Below are 19,967 nucleotides of genomic sequence, written 5' to 3'. Positions count from 1 at the left end.
AAATTTGCAAAAGGTGAAAGATAATCTACCTAATGTTGATAATATAGAAATGATTGATTTACCTAATGCAGCTGAAACTGCAGTGAAAGTAATAGAAACATCATTTACTGACGAACAAGAAACACAAACAGATATGACAAAGAGAGAAATGGATGGTGTCCTCAAAGCGATGACTACTGTAAAAGAAGAGATTGCAAATGAATTAGTTAAGCTAACTGAAACAAATAAAGACATAGAAAAAGAAAAACATAAATTAGAACAAGCCAAATCAGACAATGATGAATTCCAATTAGAGAGGATAAGTAGTCGAATAAGAGATTTGGAGTCTGAGAAAAGTGCAAGACTGGAAGTAATTAATGTTAATAGGGATATATTACGTAGTCAAGTAAATAGAATCAAGGAAACAATTAGCAAAATATTAAAAGAAGACACTACATTAGCTGAGAGCATTAGAACATTATTTAAAGAACAAGGAATTACAATTATTAGCGTTTTAACTGCTTTTGGAATGATTATTGGTGTTATTGTTGAGACTTTTATTCCTACTACAGGTGGTGGAACTACAACTCCATTAAAACCTCCTCCAAAAGATGGTGTAGATGATTTGATTAAAAAACATTTAAGTAATCTTGGTAAACTATTAGCCAGTCTTGCAGGAAAAGCAGCAGAAGCATTGCCTGGTATTATCGGGCTATTGTTTCTTGGTTAATGTCTACTAAGGGAAAAGCAGTTAGTTGGTTAGGAAATAATTTATGGGCTTTAATTATTATTGTTTCTGGTTTATTGTATAATGCGGCATTGGGGTTAATTAAACGTTATTGAATTTTCCTTTTATCACCTAGTAATTTTTTTTCATTTTTTCATTTTTTTTTCAAGGGGCCCTTCGAGAAGTTGAGGGTAGAGGTTATTTTTTTTTATTTTTTTTTTTTTTTTGTGGGGGAGAAAAGTAATATATCTTATTACACATGTGTTGTTATTATATCCGATAATGGGACAAAATATGTCGGTTGTGTTAACAAACTAAACGGTCTGTACAATAAACTTGATCACAGTGCTATAGCCAAAGTGATGTAAATAGAAAAGTCGAATGGAAATTCATTCCACAGAATGCACCACAGATTTGTTTGCATAAATGAGTTACTAACAACTATTGCTTGTTTCTTCAACAAGAATTACGCGCAAAATTGGTCATCGAATACACTCCTCCCAACTTGAACATCTACTACACGAACTTAGGCCATGGAACACTTTTGTATATATATATATATATTAGACTAAAACTTAGGAATCACTATGTATAGGTATAAAGTCAAATGTTACTTTATTTTGTGTAATTAAGGTGACTAATGTCCTGAATTGAAAGAACTAGATGGATGGAAATTAAAAAGGTAATGTTTAAAAACAAAACTATTTATGAGATTTATTTAGTCTTATAGGAAATGCATAATATACATGTATTTTTTATTCACATGGCGTTTCAATTATGAGAAATATACAATTGTTTGTGGATAGTTAAGTATTAGTCTAGTGAGAGAAAATAGTCTAGAGAATAACTGATGTTGATCGACCATTGGAGTACATACGAGCGTATGTTTGGTACTCATCGTTATATAATTGCCAGAAAGAATGATAATTGATCTTTTCAATGTTTTCATTTTCGTTATTGATCGGTGAGACCGATCAATGTATCGGGGTATGTTCTGAAGAGTAAACTATAGTTGCACAATCGAAGAAGCCTTTGTTAAAAGAAGTATTGTTTCAGTGGTGTTAGACCTTTTCATGTTTTCTGATTAGATTAAACGTGGTGAAACAAGTACAATAAATAAGGAAATTCGAGGTATTATGTATATATATTTTTAACCATCACAAGTATCGACCCTCACGTCCAATATATCTTTAAAGAGTAAATATATATTGTTTTGTTTTCCTTTAACCTTGTAAATTATTAGGCTCAGTTAAAGTGATATATTATTTTACCATTATAAAAAACAATTATAAGTATCAATATCAATGATGATGTTACAATTTAAACAAAAATAATGATAAAAAATGTTCCACACTGAAGTATGAAGACCTTGCTTTTTAGTTAATGTATTTGTTTAAATATTTCTTTTGTCAGACAATCAAGAAAGTAAACAACGAAAATAAGAAGACATAAACACATGTGAAGCACAGCATTCTAAAAGTTTATATACGTAAAAAATGTTTGATTTTGTTATTTGTTTCAATTTAGTACATTGATATTTTTCAATGATATAATATGCATTGTAAAAACACTGCCTTTACTTGAATGTTGAAGTCGAAGTTTTGATCTTGGATTGATTGCCCATTTGAATATATTAAATCCATGGTGTTTTAACTGTTTTAGAACATTAATTTGTGTAAATGAATCAGTATCACCCCAATTATTCAAGTTGAAGCTCCTATAACCATCGTCCTGAAGCCTATTAGTATGTCTGCCGAAATGAACTTCAAGAACTATTTGCTTGATATATTTATTTGAAATTGTCGATAATATTTGCGGAATAGCTTTCCATTCATCTCCTTCAATATCGAGTTTAAGGATATCCAATGTTGTCTGCAAAGTAATAAAAAAATTATAATAGCACACGTTTAATTTATAACCAAGAAAAAATAATAAAGAACAAAGCTGACATTTGTAGCAAAAAAAAGATAGCTTAAACAATCGTATTTTCACTACGTTTATCTGCAAAGATATAATTTAAAAACCTTTCAGTTAACAATTTCCTGCATTTCAATTGACGCATTTTTACAAAAACTTATCCATTTTGTCATATTGTCAATGCTGGTTTCTACAAAAATCGCTTCCCAACAATTGATAGTTAGATGCAAATTTTTAATATTACAAACCTTGGTGCAACTTCATTGACGTTGCTGAGTGGTAATTTATTTTGACAAAATGAGATATTGTTATATATCCCTGAACGTAAATGATAAAGATAATTTAATGAAATTTAAATCTCATTTACTGTTTATGAAACACAAACGCCTAAGACGTAGCCACGACGCTTTCAAGATGAAGTATTCTATATGTTTCTATACTTCTACTTCTGATAATAAAAACATTAAAAACATTGAAACCTCATACACCCTTATATATAAAATTGATAGAGTAATGAAAATGATCGCTTTATTATTAATAATGTACGAGACATAGAAAAGATAATGTACGAGACCGAAAAACATGTCTGATCTTGATTGCTAATATGAGAGCATTTGACCTCCAAGGTGCGATATATTTTACCCTAGATGCATGATTCTGAAGACAATGATTTATGTAAGATTAAGATATATATTATTTATCCATACAAATATATATGCTGTAAGGGATAGACGAATTCTTACATGATTAATATATTATATATATTATCAGGTTAAGGCAAACCTAAATAATATTTAAAAAGTAGATAAATTAGAGAATCCCTAAAGAAAGCCCAACACGGCAAAATGAAAATGTTGCAGGCTCGGTTTGATTGAGCCTGTTCATGGACGGTACTGTCAAGTGCAAACTACCGTCCACGCCCCCTAGCACCGGCTTGAGCAGAATTCAACATTTAAACATGAAATGGTTTGAATCAGCATTAGGCAGACCATGAAACATAGGCAGACATTTTTAGGTCTGCCTAAGTTTTGGACCTCAACCATGCTCTGAATGTTATTTATTTACGGAATTTGTGTTATTCGACAGATTATTTCGGTACATTTGTTTGATAACAAATGTAATATTATTTTATTTGTTTATAGATAGAAATGTTTGTTTGTTAAAATCATCTCCATATATGTTTTGTCAAGGTACTTGTTTTACAAACAAGATCCAGACAGTATTATAGGGTATTGTACAGTGGTATACAAACTGTGTATAAATATTTGTATATGTCTTTGAGTGGACCCACTGGTAAATAAAGCAGAAATATATGTGAACCAATTCAAGCATTGGTTTTATGTCAACCCCCAATCTGCTAGACTAACAAAAACCCGACTTAGACAAACATTTTGTAATTCTTAAATTTACGAAAAATATAAAGTATGTTTTGTATTTGAAACGATTTTTATGTTTATTTATCATCAAAGATTGCATTATGTTGGTAATTGCCGAAAATATAACATAATCAAATTTCGATTTTTTCATGTTCATCTATGTCACAATTTTATGTTTTAACATATTTGTCTGCCGTATGCTGGTTCTAGTTAAAAGATTTCGTATCCGACCGATCATTATTACTTTAGTTGTTATATGTTAATATTTACAATTTCTACACGTATTTCTGTACTGTTTTGTGTTGAAAGTAAAGACGTACAGCATCTGTCATGTTAAATTCTGCTTAAGCCGGTGCTAGGGGGCGTGGACTGTCGTTTGCAATTGACAGTGCCTTCCATGAACAGGCTCAATTAAACCGAGCCTGCAACATTTTAAATTGTGCTGTGTTAGGCTTTCTTTTCTCTAATTCATATCCCATGAAAAACAGTTGGCACAATCTTGTGCAGAACCGTAGCTTCATGTAGAACTTTCTGCTGGAAAAAACAATATTTGCTTTACCTCATGCAATTTCTATAAATCCTATAGCTTATTTAAGGCTATATACCTCAAAACTTGAACAATAAAGTGCAAATGTCGGACAGGTTGTGTGCAACGGGGTGAAAGGGGGGGGGGGGGATAGATATAAGAAGTTATGCCTCGATTCCCAGAAAAAAATGGGTTAAATGCTGTATTCCTGTTGTGAGAATTATTTTAAGTATTAAAGTAAGGAGGCATTGATATTGTGTCAGGACACTTTAAGTGACTGTTAAGAAATTTTCTATTCTTTAAGCATTATCTTTTGATATATTCTTATTTCAGATTTAAACGCTATTTGTCCACGATGTCTCTAAATATATAACCTGAAGTATATATACTCTTTATTTCCACATTTAAGTGATTTACATAATAATACAATGTTATAAAGTGAAAGCTAACAATAAAACATATATACAATTTTGCATAACTATGAAACATTGGTGTTAATATCATGCATAACATATTGGTTTAGAACAGATCAAATTTTATATTTAAACTAAAAATAATTATCAAATAGATATAGATTATCTGAGTACATAAGTATTAACATTTTCATTATACATTTTTTTCTTATGATATACTTAAGATGCTTATACAGCTATCACTGATGCCAGTATCGTATTTTCTTTCTAGAAAACATAATTATGACAACGCATATTTAACATGGTACTTTTAAAGCAAAATCATCGTCTCTGCGAGATTTGCATACATCGTGCATTTTTAATGCAATAGTAAACATAAGCGATTGCTATTCTTAAAAAAATGTTTATGAACATTCCTGTTTTGTAATGATGATTAAGTAAATGTTTCCTCTCTAAATTCCATACCCGTTGGGACGTATCTTCAAAATTGTGTTAAACGTCAATTAAAACATTTTGTCAAGCACTTATACTTTTTGAATACATTTTCTCATTTATATTATTTATAATAAACGTTGAAGTGTAATTTAAACATCTACATAACTTTGGGTACTAAACAGGAAAGCCATTTTGACCCTTTATCCCTGTTTACTTAATTTTTAAAGTTGACTTAATTTTGAGCCCAGTGCTTTTATTTGAATAAACTTGGAAGACACTTACTAGAAGATGTTTCATGATAAATATCTAAGCTTTGGATATTTGGGCTATTTAAAAGAAGATTTTTTAAAAAATGTCTTTATACAAATAAGGAAAATCAATGATCCCGGGAACGGGACCCACTTTGACCCCACGTCTTTTATTTGAACAGACATGTAAGACACACACAAGAAGATGTTTCATGCTAAATATATAAGCGCTAGCTCTTTTGGCGTTTAAATTTTTTTTCCCTATATACATATTAGGAAAATCAATGATACCCTGGGGCGGGGCCAATTTTGACCCTATGGCTTTTATTTGAACAAACTTGGTAGACACTTTCTACAACATGTTTTATGCTTAATATTTTAGCTCTAGTTATTTGTGTTTTTTTTTAAACACGTTTTTTAAATTCATACTATATAGTGTACAAGACAAATCAATGACCGCTTAGGACGGGGTCATTTTTGACCCAAGAATTTTATTTGAATAATCTTTGTAGACACTGACTAGATGATGTTTCATGCCAAATATTTAAGCTCTAGCTATTTCGATTTTATAAGAAGAATTGTTAAGTTATTTTCTTTCGGTGCCATGGCAACTAGAGTTCTGCATGGAACTTAATTCTTAAAATAATTTTGAAATTGACTACCAAAGAAACTTTCTTGTGAAGTTTGAATCAAATTGGCTAAGGGGTTTATGCGAGGATGTCGTTTACAGAAAAGTTTATGGACGGACCGACAATGGGCGGAAGGTCCGACGGACGCCGGACGAAAAGCGATCACAAATGCTCACCATGCCGCTTTTGTGACAGTTACGCTTAAACAAAAAGCTATATATATATATATAGCACAGCAGCCATTACTTAAAATAATAGTCTGCATCTTTAACTAGGACATTATATATAAACTTCATAGCTGTATAAACAATTATAAAAAAACACAAACTATACAATAAAGGGATATCAGACAAACAACAATTTTGAAAACTTATCCTGTGAAGCAGTAATATTTTATTCTACAACATTTACTGGCCAATTTGTTATGTAATCTTATTATATTATCAGTACGTTGCATGTTAATCATCTGATTGGTGCGAGATAGGTGACAACGTGCGAGTGAGAAATAGTTCATATTTGTTATTCTCTTTTGGTCTCATTAATTAGATTGTTTTCAATTTAATAGAACTTACTATGAAGTGATTTTGTTTAAAAATCGGAAAGTGCGTGTATTTAACACGGCTCAAACTTACAACCCTTCCTCCATATTCTAAGCCTCAAAAGATCTCAAAATACTTTAATTGGATTTTCGAAACATTAAGATTATTTTCCATGTAAAATATATTTTGAAAAAGTTATATCAGCCTGCTTATATACATTTTCAGTTTTCCCTCAAGTATTCAAAATACAGAGCAATAAGCTCACAGGAAATAAGCGTCACAAGCAAAATAAACAGGTCAAATTTTTAACTTGATTTTGTATTCAACAAAGTTATGTTTTCTTAAGCATTTAAAGGAACATTATGATTATCCATTTGCTTTCATGTTGAGCTGCCTTAGTTTTATTATTACTAAAATACATAAAAGCTGCATGCCTCAAGATTAATTCAGATTTTCATGATTTTTTAAGTAAGGTGCCAAGTGAACATAGAAAGTAATTTACATTTTGCAAATAACACAAATAACCCACGTACATTTCTAGGTAACAATGTGAAAAAACGTACTTATATTGCGTTAAACACACAGTATAAATACTGTGATAAATATTGCGAAAAAAATTAATTAGTACCTATACAGTAATATGCAAATTATTACTTGCAATGAGATTATTGTACTTTTCGTAAGCTCTAAGACTATTTTATTCATGGTTGTTTTGATGATACAACTTTGCTCATTTGAAAACTTACAACTTTAAGACAGACAAAAATCTAAACAGATGTCTCCACTTTTTCAATGGACATTATGAATGCATTGTATATATTATATTTTAAGATTGTTTTTTTATATGTTTTGGTTTTTGATTCCTGCAAAAATAATATAAAACTAAAAACAATCATGGCGGAATCAGAGTTGTTTTGACTTGTTACACCACTACTTATTTACTTAGAGATACAAATGAAGTGATTCTAACATCTGATTCATCTTCAGAGCGCCTTGCAAAGAAATTCAGTGACTTCTTTATTAGAAAGATTGAAACAATAAGGAATAACATACGTTCTCAAACACGATCGGTACCTAAACAATGTATATATTGAATCTGAATAAACAGGTGTCAAATATACTGAGTTTGCTTCAACCACAGAAGAAGAAGTGAAAGCATTGATTAAAAAGTCAGCAACCAAATTATGTGAGTTAGATCCCATTTAAACATGGCTTTTGTTTGTTTTGGGTTTTACGTCACATTGACACAGTATAGGTCATATCGCGACGTTCCAGCTTTACTGGTGGATGAAGACCTCAGGTGCTCTTCCATGCATTATTTCAGGCACGAACGGGCACCCGAGTAGAACCACCGACGTTCCGTAAGCTAGCTTGATAGCTTCCTCACATGAAAGAATCCAAAGTCCCTGTCGGGATTCGAACCCAAAGCGTTGAGGGGCAAGTGGTTTGAAGTCAACGACCTTAACCACTCGGCCTCGGGCGCCAAAAATATGGCTTTAAAAGAATGCCTAGATGAACTATTATCAGTGATAACCAGTTTCATAAGCGTGTCCTTGGACGCCGCTTATGTACCAAAAATGTTCAAACACTCACGAATAAGTCCACTTCAAAAGAAACCAAATCTAGACAAATCTAGATCCTCACGAACTGAAAAAACTTTAGGCCTGTGTCTAACTTGCCATTCCTGTCTAAAATCTTCGAAAAGGTCGTTGACGCACGAATTGAGAGCAATCCGAAGACAAACGATCTACACGAGGTCAACCAATCTGCTTATCGCGAGTTCCATTCGCCAGAGTCTGCATTGTTAAAAGTTCAAAATGACATCCTACAGTCTTTGGATAATAACAATTTGACTATTATCATGATGCTTGATTTGTCTGCTGCCTTTGATACAATTGTTAACGAAACGCTCCTTCGCCGCCTTGAACGACATTTTGGAATTACAGGCAAGCCACTCGCGTGGATAACGTCATACATGACCGACCGATACCAGACTGTATGCATAAACAACAAGCTCTCACAGTCAGTCCACATGGAGTACAGTGTACCTAAAGTGTCTGCCCTGGGACCCAAGAGCTATGTGGTGTATACAAAACCTGTTGGAGAAATCTGCCGTAAAAATGAACTATTTCTTCGCAGATGACTCTCAACTCTATTTCCCTTCATACCAGTTACTAGTATTAACGATAATATAAACCGTATTGAAAAACGTCTCGATGTAGTGTAAGATGCATGAATGTCAACATGCTGAAGCTAAACGACGACAAAACAGAGTTGATCATATTCTCATCGGAACATAACGCACAACCTGTTTTAGGTGTTTCAATGACTGCCGACGTTTCGAAAATCAGTCAATCATCTAGTGTACGCAATCTCGGTGCATTTCTTGACTCGAACATGAAGATTGAACAACATGTAAATAATGTCTGTAAGACAAATTGGTCATACCAGACCCTATCTTACTGTTAAAGCAACACAATCGCTAGTAAATTCACTTTTAACTCTAGGTTAAACTACTGTAGTGCACTGCTATATGGAGTCTCTAAGTGTAACCATACTGACTTTAGACGGACTTTAGCTATACCGAAAGTTATATACACGAAGTTGAGAATAATCATTATTTGGATTGTGTGTTCATTACGTTCAGTTGTCTATCCCAGAAGCTTTGCTTTCATTGGTTGAACATAGTTTGTGTATTGTTGTAAATGATTATTTTTTACTGTTGAGATACCTCAGTTTGGTCACGGTTGTTCTGAGGGTGAACATCATTGTTATGGTATAGCAGGTTGTTTCGTTGTATTGTGGATCTCAATGGAACTCTATGATAGTTTGTATTTTTTTTGTTTTATTCTATTTTATATTTACTTAGTTGAACTGTGCATTAATTACTCTTTTTTGCCATTTTGATAAATTATTTGTTTCAATAATTTATTGTAAATTTTGGTATTTACTTATGTGGAGTTTTGTAAAATTAGAATGGCGACAATGGGTAATATTCATTAACTCTTTATTTAATTAACTTGAAACAATATGCACATTATTTCTGTCTTTATTGATATCTTAACTTTGCAGCAATTTAGACTAATATCGCATGTGTGAAAGGAGGTTTATTGTAATGTGAGGGAAACAGTCATACCATATTTTGGTAGGTTTATATTCTATTGTATTGATTTATGTTTGTCATTAGATGGTCATTATTTTAAGATGTCGCTGAATTTGCTGTCATGTGAATTTATTGCATATCTGAATGCTGGAATTAGACTGGAATGATGTATAAAATGCATTGTAATGTAATTCACTTGTTTGAATGTTTTTCTTATTGATATAATATGTTTTAGGTTGTCATTACATTACTACTGATGTATCTAAAGTTTGATTAAATGGAGATGAACCTACACAACCTTGGTTTTCTTTGTCACATGCAAAACAAGGTCCAAGTTTACATTAGCAGTCAATAACCAAGTTACAACATGTTCAAAATACAACAGCAAGAATTGTGAGCAGAAACACTCAAATATCTTACGTGAACTTCACTGGCTTCCGGTAGATTATCGGGTCGAATATAAAATTTTGACTGGTACGTATAAATCCCAGTCAGAAGCTTATATAAAATACATGATAGACGTCTACACTCCAGCAATAAATCTGAGGTCCTAGAATAACTCAGTGACATTAGTTTTGCCTAAATCTCGGACAGTGGGATATGCTGACAGGCGCTTCTAGACAGCCGCAACGACATTATGGAATGCTATACAACCTGGCATTAGAGATTGTAATACCTTGCGAAGTTTTAAGAGAGCTCTCAAAACACATTATAATAATTCTATGACGTTAGTTTCATAAAACAACATACATGAACAACTTTGGCTACATAACCAGTGTTAATTGTGTATTCCATTTTGTGTGTAAGGGTTTGACTTTATAGTTTATTTTTTTTTTTACTTTTGATTGTTCCTTTAAACAATCTTATTTCGTTCAAATATTTTATAGGATTTATTTTTTTGTTAAAATGAGCCTTGATTTTAAACCAAATGTGTCTGTATTCCTAACCATCCTTTACTGGTTTTAGATTATTGTTTAATAGGTTCATTAAATTATTAGTGTACCTTATGTCATATAAATGATTGTGTTTTATCAGATTTATGTAAATCACTCTTGAACATATATTATTTATGAAAACAGTGCAATAGAAATGTGGTTTATAATAATATGAAGTAAAAACAGTAGACCTTAAACGAGTTTTAAAAAAATGGGCATAACCCTGACTAAATGTCATAGAAGAGTTGTAGAACTTTGCCTCATGCGCTTGCTTGCTAGAATCCATATACATTTTAAATTTCAAGCAAACACCTGTTTTGTTTCTTATAACAATCCAAGTATTAGTGGTTTTACAAGTCAAAACGACTTCGATTCTGTCTCTATTGTTTTCAGTTTTATATTATTTTTGCAGGAATCAAAAAACCCACATATATAATAAACAATTTCAGAAATATAATAAATGCAATGCGTTCATGATGTTCATTAAACAAGTGGATACATATTTTAGATTTTAGTCTGTTTTAAAGCTGCAAGCCTTCAGATGAGCAAAAATGTTTTACAAAAAGAACAAGGAAAAAGATGTTCTTAGAGTTTACGAAAAGTAGAATAATCTAAATGCGAGTTCTAATTTGCAAATTACCAGCGGGTCAACGTATAGCGGTGCGATGTTTCTATAAGCGAGGTGTGATCATACGATACGGAATAATAGGTGATTAATTATTGTAAACAAACGTAAGACTGAGCGTATTTTATTGATTATGTCATAAATATTCGATAACAATTGCATATTTTGTATCGAAGATGTGAAGATATGACCGACAAACATGTCATCAAAACTACAGAGGCCTAAATCTGAAATTTGAAAAAAAAAATATATATATGGAAGGTAAACTGACGGCAACTGGTTTTGTGTCGGTGAATAACATCGCTTAAAACAAGCTTATATTAATATAGATAATTTCGTTTCCTTCATAATTCTTCTTAATTCTACAAGGATTATCATTACTGAGTTGCATAGCATGTACCTTTTTGCTTCGATATACATAGACGCTTACAGATCAAAATACGCTGGGTTTTTGGTGCGATTAAATAACTATTTGCAGTAAAGGTTCAATTGTTTTCATTACCACATCTGTTGTACAAATTTACCTATGAGAAGAGAGAGCTGTCGTATACAAAATAAGTGTGTATCTATATTAATGTTCCTATTTGAACTTAATTTTAATAATTATATATTTACAATTAGGAGTTGGACATAGTTATTGTATCTTCATTCCAAAAAGCGATCGTCTTTTCAACAACATCTGTTTTTTGTATCTTGTTTATGATTTGTTTTTTCTATTATTTTTTTTTTAATTTTTCATCTGAAATTTCATACAGCGCACATCTTTCACATAAAAGGCAACATACAAGTTCAACATTTTTAACTCCAACTTGCCACTTCAGTTCATATACAATAAGAAAAGCACTAGCTTTCATAAGAGGTCACTCACAGAAGCATGTTAAAATACTCCTTAGGAACCTTAACAATAGTTGACTTCTCAAGGTATGGAATGAACGTAAAAACGGATAGAAAGCGTTTTTTTTTTCGACCAGTGCATGTAATACAATAGAAGATTCACTTCTCGTATGTTGCTGTTTTAAGGTAAGATCCCTGTAATAGAATCGGGTTTTTCCGTGCCATGTCGGCATTCTACGTAACTTATCGGCACATCCGTTACCTCTCGCCCGTTTCCGTAAACATATTTATTTTTTATTTCTAAATTAATAAATTATCCGTATATTTATATCCAGTACAAATAGAATTTTAGTTTTTGATAAAATGAAAATTAAATTATCAAAAAAAAAAATATTTTGTTTGTAAACGGATAATTCGTAAAGACCCCGTTGCTGTGAAACCAGGTTGGGAAACCCCTATATGACGTCACGATTTCAGAAAATAGAACGCAAAAGTGAAAATGAAAGTAAGAGACAGAAAAGGCCGTTACAAGGCCAAAAACAAACGCAAATTGTGAAAAGAACCTAATATTCTTGTGAATCATAATTACCCTAACGTATTGAGCATTTGTAAGTGCAAAATTGCTAATTTTCCAATTTATAAACACCGACTGAAAGGATCGGCAGGTGGGTGGAAAAAAGGTAGACGGGTGATTGACATTGATTGAGTTCGACGTTTTAGTTAGAAATTTAGCTCACTGCAAGGAATTTCGTCTTGGACCTTTATTCTCACAAGCGACAACATTGTGTTTGAGCTGCAAAAGGGCTTGGATGGCTATCTGTATGTTATGTGTTCGAATTTTGAGTGAGGAGCTGTAAATTTGCTTTCATATGGAACAACACACCATGACAACAATTTGAACAAAACGAAGGGGATGCCCTGCTTTGAAATAAACACAAAGGTTGGATTTGGTAATTATTATTTTTTTATTTGAAACAAATTTAGATATTTTAGAATGTTAGTCAGCCAGGCCCCGAGGCACTAGATAATGACAAAGTATTTTTAATAATTGTAACTTGTAAATATCACAGAATTTACACCGGCTCACAAAAACTGTTTATTATATACTCAACATCACTAATTCCGCGTCATCACTTATTTCACGGTAATGGCATATTTTTATGTGACCAGTGTTAAAATTGTTACATGTTATTCTGCCGATATCTCGCCATAATATAAATTGCCGAACATCATCATTAAAATCAATTAATAGAAATATGTATGTTCATTATTTGTAAAAATGTATCGATAATAAGAAGTGCAATTAAGTAACATGTCATAAGAAATGTGAGTAACTGGCTGAAAATTTAATAAGAAGTGCAAGTAACTGGCTTCATCATTGCATTTATTTTTCATTGAAAAAATGCTGTACGGCTAGCCCATATGCTAGTCATCTGTGACTCACAGCTAGAAACTTTGACTAGCAGTACGAGCCTGTACGACTTGCTACTTCCAATGTAAAAATACAATATACGTAACCTTCTCTCTCAATTTTAATTTTCTCGTCAGCTAAACTTGAGATATGCAGCTTGAATGTCTTAGAATACTCTACTTCACACATCACAGTAGGCTCATGTTAGTGAACTCAGTGATTTTAATCTTTATAAAATCTTATTCATGTGCTAGAAAATAAAAAAATCAAGCATTACTCAACAGTTAAAAGGTTATTAAGTATTTAAAAAATTATCATTTAAGGTTTATGCACAAACACCATCTAATTTGATTGAGACTGCTATTTGTTTCTGTCATATTTACAGCAATGATTGTCAAAGTTTACAATTTCCTTGCCACTCTTGATCTTAAGCTGATAAGCCTAGAAAATCTTAAGGAAATGGAGAGAAGGGCTGGTGAAGTGATAGAAGCTGTCTCAACAGAATCACAGAGACGGTCAGCTGAAGAGGCTTACAAAAAAAGAAATGGAGTATGTAATTAACTTGTTACCACAATAACATTTTTACATCTCTTTATTTGAGAATTCAGTATCTAAAAAAATGTTTATGCCATTTAAATAACAAGCCATTGTAGACTATTGTCAATTGTTTTTTACTGCTTCATACGAAAAATAATTTACCACTTCTCAGTTAAATACATTAAATGTGTAAAATATATTTATAGTTTTTTCAATACATTGTGCCATCATTCATGTTAAACATTTTCCACCACAGGGGCTGCTGAGGTTTAAACTTTTTCTATGTTAATGTTATATACAGTGTCCGCTCTGTAACTTCCATATACATTAAAGTTTCAATTTTTATTTAAAAATATAAAATCACCGTAGATGGACAATGTGTTGTGAACAAGACACAGGTTTTTTTGTCTCACTTAAAGGTCACTGCTTAGGTTCGAACTTTGTCTATTTTTATCACCACACTTAATATGTAATATATGGTTTATAACTAGAATCTTTCGGGGGCATTTGTCACATTCTGTGACAGCTCTTGTTTTTATATGCCCGAAAGAATTTCGGACATATTATGTTATACCCCCTGGCGTCCGTCTGCCCGTCCGTCCGTTAGCAATTTGGTTTCCGGAGCATAAATTAAGTTCCATTTAGCCCACAGTATTCAAACTTCATATGATAATTGTCCATATTGGGTAGAAGACCCCTATTGATTTTGGGGTCACATGGTCATAGATCAAGGTTACTATCACCTTTAAACTGGAAACAGTTTTCGCTCAATAACTCAAGCATTAATCAACCTACAGCTAAAGTAATTTCGGGCATATAATGCCCCGCCTAGCGGTGCTTTTGTTTTATGTTTGAAGGTGTGTTTATCATTTATTTGCATGCAGCACTAGATTCAGAAGCACTTTTCTTCTGCAGAAAAAAATAAAATAACACTGTCATTGTGATCATTACAATAAGCCTAAGTAATACATATGCTATACTTTACTTTGTATGGTAATAACTGTAAGATACAAGGTGCTTGATGTTTAAGTCATGGATAAGGATCTTAAAACCCTTCAGAACCTTATATTATTTGCAAGTTTTTCCTTTCACTTCCAAGCACTGTGTTGAAAGCTATCTATATGATGTGACAATTTTAGGTATTGGTCATACATCAGACCCAGATATACAGACCTTACCAGATGCAGTTCCTAAGGGAACGTTCAAGCCAGTAAAGACAGAAAATCCTACATTTATAACATTTGATTTGGAAACTACAGATCTAAGTGAGTTGACATTTGCTTTCCTAAAACCAGATTTTGAATATAGAAAAGAGATAAAAGTCATATGTCACATTTTTAAACTGTGTAAAGTATTGAAATAATCATTATTCCAATTTCATACTAAATTTCTGGAGAGTAACAGTATGTAATCCTATAATTTATTTTCTAATGCATAAAGTAATTGTACAGACAGGGTAACAGTTTTCACCATTACAATATGCTAGCCTATATGGGTACATCTTTTGTCACTTTACAGTACAATAATAATATATTTATTGCAGTTCGAGGTTCACAGATGCCACATATAACACAGATTGCAGCTAAAGAAATAAAGACTGCTGCTACATTTAATCAATATGTAACTCCTGCAATGCCAATAGCAGCAGAAGCTCAACAAATAACTGGCATAAAAGTCACTGATGATGGTTATATGACTGTCCGTGGTGCACATGTTAATAACTTAAATGTACATGAATCTTTAGATAATTTCTGTAAGTGGCTTGCTAAGTTCCAAAACCCTGTTCTGATTGCTCATAATGGATGACACTTTGATTTCCCAATACTTTTATCAACTTTCCTTTCTGTTGGAAAGTGGCAACAATTTTTCGGTATTGTTCAAGCAGTCATTGATTCTGTTTATTCTGTGACTCTGTGACTGTTTAGTCATTTTATTGCTTTTTACATGATGAGGTCATTTAAAAACATTGTGAAATGGAAATTGTGTCCGTATGAGCAACCAGAACTGGATCGGGAACTTCCTGATGTCATCAATCATGACATCATAATGTTCATGTTGCAATATTCGTGTTAAAAGTAAATCTATAACGGTATCAAGATTGTGTGAATGTCATATATGCAAATTTATAATATACTAGTGCTAATGTTGTGACTTCACAAATGTGGTATTGTACGACTGTGCATATATTTAGATCTGATGTCATTTCCGTTATACAAACATAAAGACGCCATAAATGTTAGAGTTATAATAAAGGCGTATCAATGAAGAATTATTAAATTTTACTTTAAACAGTCTTTACTTTGTGCATGTGAAACATAGAATATTATATTTATGTAGGTTCGTTACTGCATTGATTTAATTCGTTGAATGTAATAATAATTTGCTCGCCAGTACTAAATTCAGTATTGAACATTGAACACTCATTCAATATCCTCTATATATCAGCTTTTGTGTTATTATGTTCTGAAATTTTGGAAGTGAAATTATTTAAATATTATTTCAATATTTTACTGAGAGGGTGCAATGCATTCAAGTAGTTTCTTGTGATGAAATAGTTATTCTTGTAATAAATTTCAATAATTTTCCAGTTAGATTTTGAAAGTTTAGCAATGAAATTTTTGAGAATGTGAACATGACAAATATAATAAAACAATATTTGAATATTTCATTTAAATGACTGTATAGCCTCTGTTTAGACAAACACATATATAATCATATTTTACAAACTATACTGTTTTCCTAGAGATAAGCAAGACAGGTAACAGCTTTGTTGTACATTTTTGTTTCGGGAAATGTTTTATATCATTTTGTAAAACACATTTTTGTCACAAAAGTAATGTGGAAAGAGGTCATGAAAATTCCATATTTTGATTGCTATGGAAGAGTATTAAAAGTAATAGAAGTAATTTGCTTGCCCCAATCCAAATATTAAAAAAATAAAATATGTTATATCTATTTTTATGAGTTTTTTTTGAAGTTTCAGAAATCTTGGATAAGGTTTTAGTCATTTGGCTGAAATTAATACATTATGTCGAACAGTTTATTGTTATTTTGTTATCAGAATATATGTCTTGAAACATTATAAACACTCACATTGTAAGTAAAAGCTGCAAATTGTTTTTTCATATATATTCCTTACCCCTACCCCCACTTTTTTGGGGGCAATTTAGTGGGAGGGGGGTATTCACATAAAAATGCTTATAATTTGAAAACTTGATGGTAAATGTCTTTGAAAAGTTGCAATTGGATAAGTAAAATATAGTACTTTGATAAAATATTAAGCTTGATCAGGTTCCTAAATATACCCATTACAGGTATCTTACCTTAATAAAGTTATTGTTTTCTGTTAACACAAATATGTACTAAATAATAGGAAAAAAAACAACAACATTTTATTAAATGATAAAACCTTTACTTTAGCAGATGAATAATCATAATGTTCCTTTAAATGCTTAATGTGTCAATCAGAGTTAATTAAATGATTAGCATGTAGTTTACTGATTAAACAATAAATTGTCATGTACAAATAAAACCATGTACAACTTAAAAAAGTTGCTACTAGTAATATCTTGAAACAATAAACAACACTGGCAAGCGGCATGATTCGGAAGATGTTGTGTTCAATGCATATCTTTCGAATAAATTTGATATTAGGATAACTTTAATAAATTGTTTTGTATTATATCAGCGTAATTAGAGATATCGTGGATAAAATGCGTTTAAATTTGAAGTAAGAATTAATCAATAAATTATGCATACGGGATAGAAAATTTCTTAACAGTCAATCGAAATGTTTGACACACTATCAGTGCCTCCCTACTTATAATAACTTTCATGTAAATACTACTTGAATTATTACACACAATAAAAAATACAGCTTTAAACCCATTTTTTCTTGGAATTCAGCCATAATACCAATTCAACCCCCAAACCCCTCCCATCTTACCCCGTTGCACACACCCCCTCCGACATATGCAGTTATTCTTTTTCAAGTTTTCACGTATTTAGCCTAAGATATAGAGGTTTTAAACATTACAATAAGTAAAGAAGACTAAAGCTACGTTTCTGCACGATATTGTGTCAGTTGAGTTTCACAGGGCATGGGAGTTGCTCTACTTTTTTACTTTTTATACAAAATAGTACAAAAACACATGTAGCAATTGTGAATTTTAATTTATAACAACATAAGTATTAGCAATAAGTCGGATAGATAACTTTTAACTAGAACCAATCTTAGGCAGACAAATATTTTTAAACGTAAACATGTGACATAGATGGATATGAAAAAAAAAACATCGATTTTTTTATTATATTATTTTTTCGACAATTACCAACATAATATAAATCTAAAGTGATGGATAAACAATTAAAAAATAAATACAAAGAAATACAAACTGAAATCATTCATTAATTATTCCTTTTGGTCGAAACAAAATTGTATTTGAAATAGAAATATAGTTTTTTTTTATATTTATTTATATAATATATGATTATTATCAGTTTCGATATTATATATAGAAAATAATGAATGATTCAATTTTGACAAATCAAATATAACACAGCTAGTAAATCGTAATAAATAATAATTCTTATGTTTTAGAAATGTGGTCATGTCCCTTTCTTGGCTATTGTTTATTTATTTATTTATTTTGATACGATTGTACGTCGATTCTTGATTATTGAATTAGTATATTATCAGTATAATATAAAATGTAAACTGATAAACACTGGAAGTGATGTTAGGGTCAAATTAACAAATACTCCAAAGAAAAAAAAACTTACAAATGAATGGTTAAGATATCTCCTTATGGAAGCAAGTGTTTTCATTTCCCATCCAAATATGGTGTGATGGTCATAGTTAGATAGTCCAATAAGATGGAATTCGACATGTTTTGGAACGAAATGTCCAGCTAAAGGGATACTGAAAACAATAATTTCACAATTATTATTCATGCTTGTCACGAGGTTGACGTAAACCGTTATGATGTTTTCAGTTGCATAGCTTAATTATTACCTTTAGTAAAATCATTTAAAACGGAATCAAACTTTTATTTAAAAGTTCATTGCAAGAAGGAATGCCTTTGTTTCTATTTGTAAATAGTAACGCATCTGTTACTTTTTGTTTAACGAAAGAACTTCCAATGCATTTAAATGGACTGTGCGCCCAAAGTAACATTTGAGTAAGCTGGGTGACATTTTATTTCCAAATGAAAATTATATCCATGAATCATTCTATTCTCATTCTACCGAATAAGTTTCTATAATTTGAAAATCAATATCAGTTTTTTGTCTCTATCAGCGTACCTTGGATCAAATGTGTGAATTTCACAGTTGAACGTCTTGTGAACGCCATCTTCAAATTGAAAATGATAATGTGATCTATGAAAGAAATTATAAAATGGTGAATTTTGTATTACAGAAGGAATCATTTAAGATATTGATTGCTATTTATTATCATGATGGTTTATAGAACAGAAAGATATGCATTTATCCGATTAAGTAAAACACAATAGCCTCATAAATGTTTTAACATAGAATGTATTTGTGATTTAAAACAATATCATATATAGTGTAGATAGTGTGTGTAGAAATAATAAAATATTTTGGAACAAAATGTCATTATGCTATTTTCTGTAGAATATTATCTGTTTAGCATTGGTTTTCTGCATTTTTAAAGATAGTTTATATATATATATATATATATATATATATATATATATATATATATATATA

At 31.3% G+C, this 19,967-nt stretch overlaps 2 protein-coding genes across 2 annotated transcripts; one reads left to right on the top strand and one right to left on the bottom strand.

The window, feature by feature from the left end:
- Window positions 1-2,054: 2,054 nt before the first annotated feature.
- LOC132726252 (uncharacterized) lies at window positions 2,055-19,608 on the bottom strand. The gene is made up of 3 exons (XM_060711532.1): window positions 19,539-19,608; window positions 19,017-19,155; window positions 2,055-2,578 (listed from the first exon to the last, which is right to left on the bottom strand). The coding sequence occupies exons 2-3, from the start codon at window positions 19,059-19,061 to the stop codon at window positions 2,225-2,227; spliced, it is 399 nt and encodes a 132-aa protein (XP_060567515.1). The 5' UTR covers window positions 19,062-19,155; window positions 19,539-19,608; the 3' UTR covers window positions 2,055-2,224.
- LOC132726254 (uncharacterized) lies at window positions 8,654-16,167 on the top strand. The gene is made up of 4 exons (XM_060711533.1): window positions 8,654-8,903; window positions 14,083-14,250; window positions 15,314-15,499; window positions 15,778-16,167. Exons 1-4 carry the CDS (start codon window positions 8,654-8,656, stop codon window positions 16,038-16,040), a joined length of 867 nt encoding a protein of 288 aa, XP_060567516.1. The 3' UTR covers window positions 16,041-16,167.
- Window positions 19,609-19,967: the final 359 nt, after the last annotated feature.

The sequence above is a fragment of the Ruditapes philippinarum genome, unplaced genomic scaffold (genome assembly GCF_026571515.1).
Source record: "Ruditapes philippinarum isolate M1 unplaced genomic scaffold, ASM2657151v2 ctg3431_1_1_1_1, whole genome shotgun sequence".
NCBI lineage: Eukaryota > Metazoa > Mollusca > Bivalvia > Venerida > Veneridae > Ruditapes > Ruditapes philippinarum.
Note: the sequence above shows the minus strand (reverse complement) of the source record. Positions and strands in the feature narration are given on the sequence as shown.

What these genes read in the sequence shown, in the direction of transcription:
- LOC132726254 (XM_060711533.1), top strand. Translation starts at nt 8,654, where the DNA reads ATGCTTGATTTGTCTGCTGCCTTTGATACAATTGTTAACGAAACGCTC. An exon ending in ACCTGTTGGAGAAATCTGCC is followed by an intron (nt 8,904 to 14,082) that starts GTAAAAATGAAC and finishes TCATATTTACAG; the next exon opens with CAATGATTGTCAAAGTTTAC. An exon ending in TTTGGAAACTACAGATCTAA is followed by an intron (nt 15,500 to 15,777) that starts GTGAGTTGACAT and finishes TATTTATTGCAG; the next exon opens with TTCGAGGTTCACAGATGCCA.
- LOC132726252 (XM_060711532.1), bottom strand. Translation starts at nt 19,061, where the DNA reads ATGAAAACACTTGCTTCCATAAGGAGATATCTTAACCATTCATTT. An exon ending in GATATCTTAACCATTCATTT is followed by an intron (nt 2,579 to 19,016) that starts GTAAGTTTTTTT and finishes ATTACTTTGCAG; the next exon opens with ACAACATTGGATATCCTTAA.